The sequence below is a fragment of the Notothenia rossii genome (assembly GCF_949606895.1).
Source record: "Notothenia rossii genome assembly, chromosome: 9".
Lineage (NCBI taxonomy): Eukaryota > Metazoa > Chordata > Actinopteri > Perciformes > Nototheniidae > Notothenia > Notothenia rossii.
Genome location: NC_136907.1, coordinates 7,508,916 through 7,526,135, shown reverse-complemented (window position 1 = coordinate 7,526,135; position 17,220 = coordinate 7,508,916). Strand labels below are relative to the sequence as shown.

Genomic DNA, 17,220 nt, shown 5'->3' with positions numbered 1-17,220 from the left:
AGGCTTTGGTTTGAGTTGCTGTGTGAAAGACAATACTTAAAAAAAAAAAATGATATGCAGTTGTTCTCTTTGAGCACCACAAGCCAAGTGCTATGTAGTTCTGTTATATTCAAGACAACGCATGCATCTCTACAGCCAAGTCACACCAAAACATCCGAGATTGATAAATATCACACACCTTGTCCCTTGTGTTTTTTTAAAATAGGAAATCTATCTACAGATGTGACATTACTAGAAGAGAGATTTATGTATAAACTGGATATTTGATTATTTCCAACACATATATTGTTTAAATAAACCTTAAATAATGTTATTGGCAATTAACTTGAATTTGACATCAGAAACAGTCAATTGACTAAAGGTTTTGATAAAGTACGGACAAGTTACTGCACAGGGTAGACTTTTTCTTTTGAAATATCCCATTTTTGTTGTAAAGTGTTTAACAAAAAAACTACCCTCATGTCCCAAAGCTGTCAGCAGCGCCATCTAGTGGGTTATTTGTGCGTAAGACTTTTCCTTACACTCAAAAACACTGACTTTTTTTGAACTTCATACATATAAAAGAGAAGTGTTGCCAAAATCTTATCATGCCAATCATGTGTTTAAGGAAAAGTGAACAAAATGTGGAAACGAGGCACTCTCAACTGTCAAGCTCTCGTTTTCCACACGTTCTCAGACAATAGATTACCCGAGGGTGTTTTTAGACCAGATTGAATCTGTGCCGTACATTGTTAACATGTTTTTTAACTTTAAAAGCACTTCCCCTGCAGAGGGCACGAGGTTCAAGGTCTTATTACGCTCCTACTGTAAACCCGATCTGAGGTCCTAAGTTGTGCATATGAGTTACACTTGTGTTACAGCCTTCCAGCAAAAACACAATCAATCACGATCAAAGGTGTTTGTTTGACCCGTCACACAAAAAGAGTACAAAAATATTTTCATCCACCAGTTTCCTTTGAAATTCAATGACTTAAACCTCAATTCAACTTAAGGGTCCGGTGCTTTTTTTAATGAAGCCTAAATCTGCAAACGTGCCTTGATAGAAACTCTTTAAATCAATATTTGAAGCTAGTTAATCACTTGCTACTTGTGTGTATCACAACAACAACAACCACTGGATAGATATAAGCATTACGGTATTCAAGATACAAAACATCCAAATCATTTTTATTTTATTGTGTCACCACACTATTGAAACATCATAGCCAGTAAATCGCCTGCATCAGCATTGGATTATGAAAGTAAAGGTTGAATGAATCACCAGTGATGCAGTAAATGTGTGTCACTAACTGGAATAAAATTAAATAAGCCGTGGGGTTTTTGCTCTTTTACACTTTTTGTATACTTTGTACAATCAATCTATAAACGCAGCCTTTTTAACAGCGGTTCTATAGAAGTCTGATCAACATTTTAGAAACAGTAGATAATGTACAATGTTTGCCACCAGGACACAGACTTGATGCCGCTTCAACAGGCCTCCTGCAAGTGATGAAATCCAACTGAAATGCTAAAGATGATCGTAGTTGCAAAGCCCCGCTGAGTGAACAGGTCTTACTTTTATGTGTCCCCGTTCAACAAATGTTAAAACAGACGCAATTGTCTCAGTTGAGGTAAACTTCAGCCTCTTTCAGGACGTCCTCTTTCTGGTGGAAGTAGTCTCTGAACCAGGAAATGTGGTCCCTCTTCTGTTGGACTGTGAGGTAAGGGTTTTTGGACAGGCCGGCCACCACCAGCTCCATGAAGTGACGCACCGGTCCCTGTAGGGGGAAACCCTGCTGCAAGTGTTCCTCTAAAAAGATGTGCTCATGGAACGGGACGCTGGCTTCCTCCTCAAGTCCTAACGGAGAGTAAGAAGAAACAGTCAGTGTCATTCCGTCATTGTGGCATACAGTCGTATTATTCAGGTTTATTCAGTAGTTAAACGTTAATAGTAGAAGATGATATGCTGCTGTTGCGTATTGCTTGTGGTTAGGAACATGAATTGTTGTGTTAAAATGATTATGTTCATAGACAATATTGCTAACATGTTTTGGGAGATTACCAGCAGGTGTCAGTATTGTAACACACAAAGTGCATTTATGATGTGTGTATGAGTGTGACGTCAAGTCTCTGGAGAGCACGGAGGAGAAGGAGAGTTTCAGTAAAGAAAGTGTGATTCGCGCCGAATGGAGAGTGTAGACATGAAGGTGATCTTCTGTTTGGTTCAGAAATCTTGAAACAAAGAAAATGTGTAGCACCGGAGTGAACCTGCGTGAGTATCATTTTGTGCTGGCTACATCATTCATTCTGTAAATGTGCCTTTTTACGTGTTACTCACCAGCTTCGTTGTTGATTGGGTACTGCCACATTATCCCCTCTTTGGTCCACTGGATCATCTCCTCCAGCCCGTTGCGGTGTGTTTGTTCGGTGCACAGAGACAGATCATTAGCCAAAACAATGTCCCATAGAGTTGGCCGGGCTGTGGAAGAGTCACATCAGCGTTATGGGCAGAAGTCCTCAATTCAACAGCTCTTTCATTGGGACATTAAAACGGTTTAGGAGAGACCAGTGGTGTCCAGTGACAATAAGCACAATTGAAGCCTTATTTTCAACAGTTATTTCTAAGGGCCTCCCCTCAAACAAAGCATGGTAAAAGAAGCCCCTCGACTCCCATCTTAGTTTACTTATTTAGTTTTGCCCAATTCATAGATGCCTATGGGATCATCATTGTTTTTTGATGCCATAGACACTCGAAAATTAAGCCAAGATACCCTAATATTGATGTTTGTCATAACGGACAAATACAAAAAAGGCATTTTCTATGACTTGCTTTTGTTTCTGAATCTGGAAAAAAAGAATTTCCCTCAAACGTATGTTTCTCTATTAACCATCTCTTTCTACGTGGTGTTACTTACACTGAGCTTCCCCTAAAAATGTAGAGCCCTCCTATGAAAACCTCTGATATACACAATTGAGTTAGCCAATGTAAGTAAGCAGTTAATACATAATAACAGTGTTAATACGACATCAAAATGGCTTATTACCAACTGCTGATTCAACTCCATCTTTATCAGTAGTGCAAGGGAAGATGTTGAGCCTTTTCCCTGAGAAATAGACCCTCCTAAAGAAACAAAAACAAACAGATCTCAAGCACATGTTCCATTTTAAAAGCTACCCGAGTAAAGATGTGATGAGAGATATTTACTTGTTCCGAGAACTGTGTAGCTCTGTGTCGCTTCCTTTTACGTGAGTGTATCCTGGACCGTCGTCATCAAACTGGATCTGATTGGCCGGCCGGTTGCTCTGCCTCCTGATGGGGTTCTTTCCTACTTTCATGTCAGCGATGATGTCTCTGAGAAAAACATTGTTGGATTCATTTAGACCGATGCCTTTTGTTTTCCATTATACAGAATGGAAACACAAAAAACAATATCACATTTGAGACATTTTAATAACGAAACTGCTTGATTTTCACATCAATATTCATATAAAACAATTGACCCCAAACTTATTTAAGGTAAAAGTGAAATATTTGTTGATTGAGGATAGAAGGTTGTTTAAAATTGATACTGTAAGATGATGCTGCAAGAAGTGCAGAAATATAATAACAATATATATTGAATTGACCTTGGGAAATGCAGCAATAAAAAGAAAGGTTTTTAGACTTGATTTAAAACAATCTCGTTGTTGGGGCAGACGTCAGCTGTTCAGGAAGTTTACTCCAGATTTGTGAAGCATAAAATATAAAAGCTGCTGCTGCGTACAAATACAGAAAACAATACCACAACAAGCCAAATAATGATCCATTAACATACTGGATACATACCCGAGGATATTCATGTCCCCTTTCTTCTGAGCCTCAGTGACGGTCTGTTGCTGCCTCAGCTGGCGGAGCAGCTCTGACGCGGCCTGGCTGCTGTCGGGGAGGGTGGAGGCGGCAGCAGACGCAGCGGCAACCAGCTGAGGATCCAGAGTCTCACTAAGAAGAAGAAGAAGAAGAAGAAGAAGAAGAAGAAGGTGGCATACTTCATTATAAGAAGATGGTGAAAGACACACCAGATGTCATCAAGATCAGGGTGTAAAGTAAGTTCAAAGTGTGAAGGCACAAAGGTCAAACAATCGAACTTTGGTTGTAAAAAGAAAACAGATTCATTAAAGAAACATGCGCTCCAGCAAGGCAATGCAACCTGATATGTGTATATAGTGACTTTTTTAAGAAAACTGCTATTTTTTTTTCTATGTAATTCTACTCTTTCTACTTTAAAGTGGACCTATCATGCTATATTTGAAAAATATGTTGTAGGGCCATACCTATATAAAACATGTCTGTGAAGTTTTTATTTCAAAATACCAAACAGACCCCCCATTGTAGCCATGCCTCCTACTGCTCAAACTCCTCCTTTGCAGCCCTGTTAGAGAAACGCAGATTTTGGGTCCTTAGCTTGAACTAAATAAAGAAGAGGAGGCGGAGCTAATGCCTGATCGGAATTCTACCGCAGATAAAGTTAAATCCGGTTGTGATAAAATGCCATCCTGTTTAAACCACGTCAAGGATTATTTCTGAAACAGTATGGAGCTCAAATGTTTTTTCTCTTGCAGGTTTATCACAAGGTGAGTTCCCTTTTTAATTTTCTGATGCTGCGTGAGTTCCCCGACGCACCGGGGACACATATTTATTTATAAAAGACATCACAAAGTGCATTTTGCATGATAGGTCCCCTTTAATATGCACTCTGCCTTTGCTGCCATGATGCCATACATTTCAACACCCCTCTCACCTCTGGGCTGAAGCCTCCTCAGTGGCCTTCTGAAACATACTGATGGTGCTCTCCATAGCTGCTGGCTTGGTTGTAGAATCCTTGCTTTGCCGCGCTTCCAAGTTTTGGAACTTCTTCTTACTGGTTACAGTCACCCTCATGCCTCCAAGAATATCAAGGAGACTGTCTTTCCCTTTCTTAGCTGCCACAGTTTTCACTTCTGCTGGTGTTGCCTCAACCTGTTCAGTTTTAACATCCACCTGCTGCTGCGTCGTACCTTCATCCTCCGTCTTCAACACCACCGGCTCCTCCTCCCTTTGTTCCTCCATTTTGATGACTTTGCTGTCATCTTCAGCTTTCTGTGTCACCAAAGTTGGTGTTTCTGTCGGGTCGACTGGTTTTTCTGCAAGGGTTTTCTCCTCTTCAATAGATGAAGCAACATTGTCTTTCTTTTCACAGAGCCTGACAGAACATGTGCTGAGGGCTTTGACTCCCCCTCCATTTGCAAACCTATATTAAAGAAAAGAAAACTCAGTTAATCATCATACGTGTGTGAATTGTAAGGAAGCAAAACAAGTTTGAGTAATAATAATACTACAAAATTCAATACAAAAAGTAGAAAATCAGCTCTTAGGCTACAATTACACTTCCTGTTCTCACCCAGTGAAATACTGAGCAAAGTGAGTGAGATGTTGGGTTATCCAGGCTGTCACAAGGGGGTCACTTGAACTATATTCCTTAGATTCCGTTTTTGTGAAAGGAATACACATGAAATGACCTATCAATGGAAATAGAAACCCAAACTGATCTGAAAACGGTGAAACATTGGCTGAAACGAGTCAAACCTAAAATAATTGATCTCTGATCATGCACACATATACAGGAACAGATACACAGAGATTAACATGAGTACATACATAGGGACATGGACACACACACACACCATTAGACTATATGTACATATATTGCCATGAATTAGGTTACATACACACACACGATATATACAAGAAACGATTGTAATGGGGTGAACATATTGTGATTCTATAAAACCATGTATGAGAATGTCACAATGTATTATGTGCTAAAACTAGTGTACTCTTGTTAATTATATGATGCTTTGAATGGGACATGGGGTGCAATCATAGGGGTGCAATACAATGTTATTATGACCTTTAAATCAAATATAGTTCCTATACACCTACCTATGCTCACAGAAATGTCACTCAAAATGTCCCGTACCATCATAAGCTAATAGTTTACACGTTAGCTTTTATGGAAAGAAGAACACATTTTCTAGCTATTTCGAAATGCACATTATAATTTATAAAACTGAACACACTCCTTAACGACCTGTTATGTAGTTGCGGACGTTCGTCAGTCACGCTGTATGTTATCATATGTACTGTTCACTCACCTAAAAACTGCAGCTTTGTCACATTTAGCTGGCAACACACACGCCTCATATATACGGACAGAAGACTTTTGAGCCGTGTAAACAGTCCGGAATAAAAATCTGTACATGATTGCTTCTTGCAATGCCCTTCCACGCTCCTGACATTTGTCTCCGGTGCTACACCATAAAGTCACCCCCGTAATCTCGAGGATAACATTGGTTCCGGACACCGGGGAGGACTGTTGTATAAAGGGAGGGGAGTCCCGTAGGTCGAACTGGCATTTAATTAAGTTGTAATATAAGTATTAATATTCAAATGTACTTTTCGTGAATTTAAGATTTAAAAAAATGGTGACTTAATCGAGTTGTAATAAATTACTTTTCAAACAAACGGATGCTCTGTCTGTGATTTCCTCAATTATAGTCTCGCGAGATCAAACCCTGAACGTGACTCAAAATGGCGATGGAACATAAGCGCTAATTCACGAGCGGTGGTCCCAGCTCCAATTCTTAAATGAGTTAGTTATTTATATCAAGAGATGGATATTCATCGAGAAAAATTAGCTTTGCGAAGAAAATATTATTTCAAATCTTAACATTGCCTGGTTTTATTCGTGTACATTCCTGCTTAAATTCAGAAGGGAGAGGACAACTTCACACAGGTAAAATGTCAACGGAAGCTAAGTTGTTAGCATGCAAGCTAACGTTTATCAAATCCATCTCACTGAAAGTTAATATTAAAGAACCATGCAATGGTTTGAATGAATTTAAAACGAACGCTGTTTTTATTTTTTGCATAACTTTGTTGCGTTTGATTGAATATACTTTGTATGTAGCTTGAGTGGTATATGAAGCTAGTTGGTTGTTATCCGTCAAAGTGGTTACCCGCTTTCTGTGTAGGTCAGTGTTTGTTTACACACTTAAAGTATATAAAACCATTGTTAAAATGCATTTATCCCCTGGACCTTTGCATGTTGAGTTATAAACAAGATACACTATTGGATCAAAGTGGATATTTATCATAATTTGGGGCACTGATGAGCGAAAAGTCTTATGAGGCAGCTTTCTGCCTTCCGTCTGTGCAACATATTGACACTTCACTATTTTCCAGAAAGTTCCCTTAACTGCAATATTGAGTTTTGAAGCCAATACCTTTTGCATTATCAAAACGAACTACTCTTTTCCTCTTTCATTTATGTCACCATGTATGAAACATGCGTTATTGCCCCATAGTTTGAGTTTCTCCCTCTCCATAACAGCTACTTTACATAACTGTCATTTATATACTGTCATATATTTATATGTTACTGTTGTTTAAATAGTGTAATGCCTGAACATATTGCTGCTGTAATGAACACATTGCTGCTGTAAGAAAAATAATTTCCCAATTTTGGATAATTAAAGTATCTATCTATCGATCTTAAAGAGTTGCTTGGTTTACGACAAATATAACATGTGTTTGATTTGTAATTATGATCTCATAAGACTTTAGATACTTCTTCCTGTTTTGGGTTTCCCACATGTTCTCTGACAAACATTAAAAGAGATTTTACACAACGCAACATTACGTTTTTCTTTTGGTAAACCATCCATACACTTCAGTGAAACAACCACTCCATATTATGCTAATCCCTGCAATAAAAACCTGCTGCCCCTTCCTTACAATGGTGCTTATTCAAGTAGACTAAAGGTTATATTTAATGTTTGTCTCACAACTACATCAAGGCTTTCACTGCAACGTCATGAATGCTGTTTGTGGCTTCAGACCCATTGAGTGTTGTTCATTAATGGCAGTGATCTATTCTAATGTTGTACCTGAAGAACACGGCTGTCTCCTGAATAAGTGGAATAGTTCGCTTTGAATTAGATTGTTTTTTGTGAAGAGTGATATTTACAAACTTGTGAACTTTTTGTAGCCATGGCGGAGGAACGTCGGCCGAAGCAGTGCACGGTCACGGTGCCCACAGAGTCCATGAAGGCCATGGCAGAGTCTGTGGGAGTGGGGCAGCTGCAGGAGGAAAGCTGCGCGGCCCTGAGTGAAGAAGTCAGCTACAGAATAAAGGAAATTGCACAGGTAAGTCCCAGATGATTGAAGCAGACACTTTACTTGTGGTTCTGCCAACTGCTCTGAAACCACATTCTTGAATGTCTTACATTTTGTTTGATTTCTTTACTTTGTTTTTTCTACCTAGGATGCGCTCAAATTCATGCATCATGGAAAGAGACGTAAATTAACCACCAGTGACATAGATAATGCTCTCAAACTAAAAAACGTGGAGGTAAGGGAGAGCTTTTATCACTTGATTATGCACCACTGAAAAGATGCTGGATCTTTTTTTCTAGGTGCCTTTTTTCTTTCTTTCTTAATGTCTTAACTAACGGCGACTAAATTCCTCTCGTTATAGCCGCTGTATGGGTTCCAGACCCAAGAGTTTATTCCTTTTCGCTTTGCAAGCGGTGGTGGGAGAGAGCTTCATTTCTATGAGGAAAAGGAAGTCGACCTCAGTGACATTATTAACACGCCGCTGCCCAGAGTTCCCCTAGATGTGTCGCTCAAAGGTATCCATATACTCACTATTACATGCCCTTATACTCCCGAATAATAAATGATTCGTTTTTTTACTTAAACCTTGTATAACCATACTTGTTTACTTATTCACAGCCCACTGGTTAAGCATCGAGGGGGTGCAACCTTCTATTCCAGAAAATCCACCACCAGGTAAGCCTTGTTTAGAATCTTTCCTATAAAAGACGCTAAAAACCTTGGATGATAGATTTTAAAAGTGGTTTTTTTTTGTTGTTGCATTTCAGCACCAAAAGAGCAACAAAAGGTTGAATCGACAGAGCCGCTCAAAGTGGTCAAACCTGGCCAGGAGGAGGAGGGCACGATTCATGGCAAGGGGATGACAGCTGCTGATGGCAAAGGTCAGACTCTTGTGTTATATTACATTTTCTCCACTTTCCTATATGTTCTTCTGCCAAACTGCTTCCTTCTTCCCTCCCTAATGCGTCCCCATTATGCTCGGTCTCTTTCAGGAAAGGATAAGGGTCTAATAAGGCTGAAGCCTCGCAGCACCCATGAGCTCTCTGTGGAACAGCAGCTCTACTACAAGGAAATCACAGAAGCTTGTGTTGGCTCCTGTGAAGCCAAGAGAGCTGTAAGTACAGCCTTTCTGTATACAGGTTCTATTACATACATGCTGAGTAACGAAGCTAGTAGCTTTTTCTTGTTTTGTTAAGAAATCGTTCGTTTTTATTAATCGGCTATAAAAAATGGGAACACTTTTTGGATAGATCGATGGATGGATAGATGGATGGATGGATGGATGGATGGATGGATGGATGGATGGATGGATGGATAGATGGATGGATAGATGGATGGATGGATGGATGGATGGATGGATGGATAGATGGATGGATAGATAGATGGATAGATAGATGGATGGATGGATATATAGATAGATGGATATATAGATAGATGGATGGATGGATAGATGGATGGATAGATAGATGGATGGATGGATGGATGGATGGATGGATAGATAGATATATAGATGATAGATGGATGGATAGATGGATGGATGGATGGATGGATGGATGGATGGATAGATAGATATATAGATGATAGATGGATGGATGGATAGATGGATGGATGGATAGATGGATGGATTGATGGATGGATGGATGGATGGATAGATAGATAGATAGATAGATAGATAGATGGATAGATATATAGATGGATAGATAGATAGATAGATAGATAGATAGATAGATGGATGGATGGATAGATATATAGATGGATGGATAGATAGATAGATAGATAGATAGATGGATAGATATATAGATGGATGGATAGATAGATAGATGGATGGATGGATGGATAGATAGATGGATAGATATATAGATGGATGGATGGATAGATAGATAGATAGATGGATGGATGGATGGATAGAGAGGTACTTTATTGATCCCAATTTTGGAAATGCTTGCGTTGCAGCAGCATAAGAAACAAGGCAATGTACATGAGAGAAATGCACAATAGCATAATGTATTTTCCAAATGATCTGCAGGTGGCTTTAACCTCGTTTGGCATGTTTCCTCTGGTCTCTTTCAGGAGGCTTTACAGAGCATTGCTACAGATCCTGGACTGTATCAGATGCTTCCAAGATTCAGCACATTTATCTCTGAAGGAGTAAGCATCTTTTCCCAAACAGCATTCCCCTCGTATCAAAGAACCAAGTGTATCTCTGCTGAATATACTGACTGTATGCTCTCATTAAAGGTCCGTGTCAATGTGGTGCAAAACAACCTGGCTCTGCTCATCTATCTCATGCGGATGGTCAAAGCTCTCATGGACAACCCCACGCTGTATTTGGAGAAATACGTAAGTGCAGAAAACAAAATGTTATAATGTTCCATCTTCTCCCGCTCATCCGTGGTGGGGTCGTGGAGTGTAATCTCAGTATATTATTCTAACGTTACATATTCCTATCTGTATTTGCAGCTGCATGAGCTCATCCCAGCTGTGGTGACGTGTATTGTGAGTAAGCAGCTGTGTTTGCGACCAGATGTGGACAACCACTGGGCTCTACGAGACTTCGCCGCTCGCCTCATGGCCCAGAGTTGTAAAACCTTCAGCACAACAACCAACAACATCCAGTCCCGAATCACCAAGACTTTTACGAAGGTGGGTTATTGTGTTGTATTGTTTCCTCACAAAATATTGAGTTTCAGACAAGTTGAGTTAATACGGTCGGGTTCTAGATAATCGGTCACTTGGGCCGTGAAATGTCTTTTGATCATAGTAATTAAATAATAGGATTTACTCTGATTCTACTCACAATAATTACATTGTATTTATTTATTTGACATGCTTATTTAGAAGCTGCTGTTTTTGCTGTGTGTTCCCTGTTTATATTCTGTGTCTTTTAACTGCACTGATCAGGAATATCACTTCTAATTTTGATGTATTATGCTCAATGACGAAAAAATCATGGGTTCTTACGGTCATTAAAAAAACCTGGAAAAGCCATGGAAATTCAAAATGCAAATTCCAGGCCCTGGAAAGGTTATGGAAAACAATATTTTTTCCAACGTTTTGGAAAAGTCATGGAAATGTAACTAAAGTTGCACCAAATATAATTCATATTTTATCTAATCGCCAAAATAGTAATACTATAATGATAATAAATACTGTATAGTAGGGATGTAACGATACCAAAAACTCACGGTACGATAATATCGCGATAACAAGTCCACGGTACGGTATTTATCGCGATATTGAATAATAAAGGGAAGAAAAAAAAAATCATAATTTTTTTTTTTTCAATAAAACATTTTTTTATTCGGAAAATATTTCTTTATTACATAATAAATCTGATTTTTACAGCCTTTTTGTAGGATAGCAGTATTTTAAAGTGTCAAAAACAAAGTGACAGTAACAGACTGGAACAAGAAAACCAGTGTTTTTGTACCTACTGGTACTACCAAACAAAGTAAGCATTTTCTTTATGCCACTGCATCTCACAAATAAACAAGGACATTTAATAATCAGACCCTGCAATAAAATAAATCAAGTTTCACTTTAGTTTTTCAAGTAACTCAACTCAAACTCACTAGTCACTCACTCAGCATCATCAGACAGGTTTTTAGGAATATGAGAATGTCCACATTTCCAGGTATTTATAAGCTGGGGTGTTTGGGCATTTACAATATCCCCTGCTCTGGAAACAACTCTCTCGCTTGGTACTGATGTTGCTGGGACACCAGTGGTCGCGTTAACCGAATATTTTATTTAACAATGACGGAAAAATCTGAAAGCAGTCTGTCATTTTGACAGATTAGAACAAACTCGGAACAGCGCCAACGTTTCCCCGCAGCGAGGCTCTGGTGTTATGCCGTGTTATGCATGCCCTCCAAAAGGAAATGATATAGTTCCCAAACCGTACTTTGCCGTACAGATCAATACATGTCTGGGAGGTTTTGCTTCACGCTGTGCGCGTCCCGCGAGGTGCATGCACACACGGCATAACACCGCCCCCCCCCCACCCCCCGTTGACAGTTCACGAGCATGCTCTATCGTGAACTGTTCAGACCCGACGGGTAATAAGGGATTATGACGGATATTTTACGATCCTGTCTGTCAAAATGACGGACAGCGAAAAAGTCTAACGCCAGGCTTATTGACATGGCGAGATATAACTATATGGTTGGTACTTGTCAATGTCTCTAGGTGTGTAAATGTAGCCCTGTAAATACGATGTCCTTTTGTGTTATCTGTTGTTTTATTTTCATGTTGTAACCTACTTGCTGCCATGTTGGACAGGTCTCTCTTGAAAAAGAGATCGATGATCTCAATGGGACCACCTGGTTAAATAAAGGTTTAAAAAAAAAAAAGTGTTTAAAAAAAAAAATATTTTTTTTAAAAATTATTATTTTTAAAAAATCGCGGTAGATTTTGTCAGTCTCACGACGGTATTGGGAAATTTATTTACCGCGATATTCGGTATATCGTTACATCCCTACTGTATAGTAATGGAACGTAAAATGGCATTTAACTGACGAGGTATTTTGCTGGTGAGAGATTTTAGTAGAAGCTAGTAAGCCTATTTGATTTGTTTTAGAGAGGCACGACATGTTTCATATGCAGACCTTATTTTGCTATATTAAAATAACCATTTTCAGTGGTACCGCTGAGAAAGAGTAATATTTTTGGTCATGGAAAATTAGTTAAAGGTCATGGAGAAGTCAAAGATTCCAGTCACAGGTGCATTACATTTTGGGGGATCATTTAGATAAATATTATATAATACTTCACATACTGAACCAGGCTGACATGTTTCCTCAGAGTTGGCTGGATGACAAAACCCAGTGGACGACACGTTACGGCTGCATCGCTGGACTGGCTGAACTCGGGCCGGATGTGAGTCTCTTTCTGTTTTCCTCTGGTCTTTATCATTGTGACCTTTTATTTGATCCACACCAACCTCCTGATTTTGTCCCCCGCAGGTCATCAAGACGTTGATCCTTCCTCGGCTTACTGTAGAGGGTGCTCGCATCAAAGCTGTGATGGAAGGACCGGTGGTCTCTAATATTGATAAAATAGGAGCTGACCACGTTCAAAGCCTCTTACTGGTAATAAAATGTGTATACTATAAGTCAGGGGTTCCCAAACTTTTCAACCCGTGACTCCCAAAATAACAGTGCTGGCGAACCCCTGTCGACGCGGGGGGGGGGGGGGGAGAAAGAAACACTGCGCTAATGAATTGTCTAAGAAAAATTTTTCTTATGCAAACGTTATTATTAATAATAATAAAAAAAATATATATATAAAAAAAATTAATCCATTTTTTTTATATATATATTTTTTAATTTTCCATTTTTATTTTGTAATCATCTCGCGACCCCCACTCTGGGAACCCCTGCTATAAGTCACACTTTTTCACTTTAACAACATGACATTCAGCAGCAATTGTTTCTTCTATCAGACCGGGACTCTGTTTCATTTGTACAAAATATGCTTTGTTTTCAAAGAAACACTGTGCAAGTGTTATTGCCAAGATCCGACCTCAGCCCGACAGCGTGGAGCAGTATCGGACGGACTACGGGTACCTCGGACCGATGCTCTGCTCCCATGTCATGAAGGCCAGGACTCAAGCAGCACTGCAAGCTCAACAAGTCAACAGAACAACATTAACAATCACACAGGTAACTTCAATGTCATACAAACATTGATGCATTTAGGCATTCAAATTAAAGGTCACCTATTATGCAAAATGCATTTCTTCATGTCTCTTCTACATCAACATGTGTCCCCTCTTCTTCATGTCTCTTCTACATCAACATGTGTCCCCTCTTCTTCATGTCTCTTCTACATCAACATGTGTCCCCTCTTCTTCATGTCTCTTCTACATCAACATGTGTCCCCTCTGTGTAAAGAGATTCCGAAAGTTTCAGGAAAAAAGATTCTCTCCCTTTTTTTATCTATTTATATAAAAACCTGTCTGAAAATGAGCTGATCAGATTTTGGCCACTTTATGATGTCATAACGACATGTGTAACCATTAGCCAATCACCAACCAATGTAACCCCCCCCCCCTACCTTATCACCTGAATCAGCACTTTGGAAACAGGGCTGAAACAGAGGGGATTATGGGATGCTGCAATGATCTATTTGGAGCCAAACACTTCAGAGACATGTTTTGTATTAGGGATGGGAACGATTCATCGAATATTCAAAATTATTCAGGTATTCGAATATGAAAATATGAGTTATGAATATTTCTATTTTAATATTTATTTGTAATTTTTTTTTAAATAGATTTTTTTTGGGTGGGGTGCTTAAGTTGATTACATATGATCAAATGGAATAATTCAATGTATACGACAGTGGCATAGCTAAATGTGTTAGGTCTAAAGGTGTGTTTTGCTCCGCTCACCGGTCCCTCACAGCGGGCAGAGCTGCAGGTGCTGATCTCTCTCTCTCGGGTCTGGTCACACTTCACTCACGTTTATGTCCAAATCCATCAGAAAACCAAGTTATGTTTTAAGCATGAAAGCTCTAGGTCTATAGCTGTCAACTGTTAGAACTGTTATCACCAGATCAATACATTTGAGAAATTCGACTTGGTTTCTATATTTATTTGAACGTGTATTTATTTATTTTTCAAAATTATTATTATTATAATTTTTTGTAAAAAAAAATCCCACATTTTTTTTTTTGTATAGGATATTTAAATTTCGGTTAATCGGTTAACCGTTTTTTTGGGGGTCGAATATTCGAATATACATTTGCTTTCAAATTCCCATCCCTATTCTGTATATATCTGAGACCTGTATTATATTGATGAAAAACAGTATAATAGGAGACCTTTAAAGTAGAAGGTGTTGAAGTGAAGCGTTTAATTGATGGCTGTCCATTTATGAATGATGAATCCTTTCCCCGCAGCCTCGGCCGACCCTCACTGTCTCACAAAGTGGGCCACGCACTCCCAGCATCATCAAGGTCCCTAGCTCTCTCACCCTGATGTCCCCTCGACCGGGGACCCCTTCACAGCCGTCTCCCCCGGCAACAAAGTACATCGTGATGACGACCAGTGCGGGTTCCTCCTCAAGCCAGCAGGTACGTTCATTGGGATTGTGTTTTCCAATCATCTCAACATTTCTCTGGTAATCTTCCCAGGGCACCTTCTCTAGCGTATTCTAAAATCCCAAAGATATTGAGTGACTGTTATTTTGTATATATTGATTGTTGTGCTTTTATTGATGTTTTAATGTGTACATATGTACAAATGTGTCTGTTGAGTGTGTGTATATAAGTATATTTCGGTACCACTTTACATTGGCTACTTAGCGAGAATCAACTCAGTGAGCAACAGATACCAAGGATGCTAGGTAGCCAATATAAGGCTTAGCAGCACAGATAAATGTGTGCTCACTATTTGGCAAGCAACCGGTCACAGTCGCCCTGTTTATCTCATGTCTTATAAAAGCTTTATTTATAAAGTGTTCACAACTTAATTAATAAATGAATTACAAACTATTTGTGAACCCTTTATAAGGGTACTCTTATTGTAAAGTGGTACCCATATTTTTATATATTTTTATTTTTTGTATTCTGGATTGTGGGAAACGGTATTTCGATATCTGTCTGTACACACAAACTGAAAGATTGACAATAAAGTTGACTTTGACTTTAAAGATGATGTGGCTAACAGAAAATCAAAAAAAAGTGTGCAGACCATTTACATGCAATAAAACCTATAGAACACACTGAAGGAAAGCAAAATCCCCAAAAAGCACAACAGAGCCTCTTTAAACGGTTCAACCTTATGAGATTTACTCAAACCCTTTTCTATAAATCTCTTCCAGCGTGTCTGCGGGGTCTTAAAAAGTATTAAAAGTTGATGAATCAATTTAGCGAAAATGAAGGCTATTAAAAAGTATTAAACAGCATTTTCCAAGGTATTACATTTTGTATCTTGTTTTCAATAAGTATATAAATTGTCCAAAGAGGTTGTATTCTACAGTCTGCCTGAATGTAATCATTGCGTAGGTGTGTAGTGTGATTCTGTGTAGTTTATTTATGGCATGCCGTTGGATTTGACGTTATCTGAACAGGACATTGCACGCTCACTGCTTGATAGCGCGCGAAGCTCCGTTTACGCCGGTTGCTAAGCAACATCGTTATGGGGAAATGCAAGTCTGCGTCCAAATGGTTGGAAGATAAGGAGGAAGGACAATCAATACTGTATATAGTCAATGTGAGGTAAAGTGTGTCGCCAAGGTAACCAGTTAAAACTCAAAGTGGCGATGAGGTCTTCAAATGTATGGAAAGGGTCTTAAATCTGACTTCAGGATTCCTGCATATACCCTGTTATAAAACTTCACCAATCTGTCCTTCTGTCTTCCCTCCAGGTCATCACCCTCAACTCTTCCCAGTCCCCCTCCCCAGTCACCAGCACTGTTCCCAGCGCCATGTCCACCTTGCAGCCTCTGGTCAAACTGGAGCCTGGCGGTGGCTCCGGACTGACGGGGACACGACCCATGCAGAAGTACATCGTTGTATCTCTGCCCTCGTCTGCCTCTTCCTCTTTGGAGGCTAAGACCTCGGTGCTACCAACGTCAATTTCCTCAAACCCTCTAGAAGCAGTGATGAAGCTCGACCGGTCGGAGTCTCCTGGAGCGAGCACGCAGTCGCCTCACTGAGACTCTCATAGGTAGTTTTTATCGTGTTGATGCCGCTGAACACACAAGGAGGTTTGTTTGGGTTGAACTTAAAGGGGTAAACTCTGGAGTGATATGAAGGGGAATATCTGAACTCTTGACAGATGAAGAGCAAATGTGACTAGACATTGTAAATATGTTAATGCCCAATGAAAACTAAGGTCCAGCTGTGAGATGTTTCAGCTTATATTCAAATTGATTTCATGTTCTTTTTTTACTCTAAAATAAATCAGATTTTGTATGAAATTCTCTATCTTGGTGTGTTTTTTAATATTTATATTATAATTTTAAGAAATGCATTATTCTGTAGCTTTTTGTCAGCAAGTACCAATAGCTTTTTCCTTAGTAAAAGTAACAATAACACGG

General features: G+C 39.3%; 2 protein-coding genes across 2 annotated transcripts; one reads left to right on the top strand and one right to left on the bottom strand.

Moving 5' to 3' along the window:
- Window positions 1-1,146: 1,146 nt before the first annotated feature.
- mrps31 (mitochondrial ribosomal protein S31) lies at window positions 1,147-6,340 on the bottom strand. The gene is made up of 7 exons (XM_079648724.1): window positions 6,151-6,340; window positions 4,758-5,246; window positions 3,806-3,958; window positions 3,185-3,331; window positions 3,024-3,100; window positions 2,318-2,458; window positions 1,147-1,837 (listed from the first exon to the last, which is right to left on the bottom strand). Exons 1-7 carry the CDS (start codon window positions 6,255-6,257, stop codon window positions 1,602-1,604), a joined length of 1,350 nt encoding a protein of 449 aa, XP_079504850.1. The 5' UTR covers window positions 6,258-6,340; the 3' UTR covers window positions 1,147-1,601.
- A 241-nt stretch (window positions 6,341-6,581) lies between these two features.
- taf6 (TAF6 RNA polymerase II, TATA box binding protein (TBP)-associated factor) lies at window positions 6,582-17,100 on the top strand. Its single transcript, XM_079648383.1, has 15 exons — window positions 6,582-6,791; window positions 8,046-8,203; window positions 8,322-8,408; window positions 8,535-8,688; window positions 8,792-8,848; window positions 8,941-9,054; window positions 9,166-9,287; window positions 10,244-10,321; window positions 10,412-10,513; window positions 10,634-10,816; window positions 12,977-13,051; window positions 13,138-13,263; window positions 13,663-13,836; window positions 15,077-15,250; window positions 16,546-17,100. The coding sequence occupies exons 2-15, from the start codon at window positions 8,048-8,050 to the stop codon at window positions 16,834-16,836; spliced, it is 1,893 nt and encodes a 630-aa protein (XP_079504509.1). The 5' UTR covers window positions 6,582-6,791; window positions 8,046-8,047; the 3' UTR covers window positions 16,837-17,100.
- Window positions 17,101-17,220: the final 120 nt, after the last annotated feature.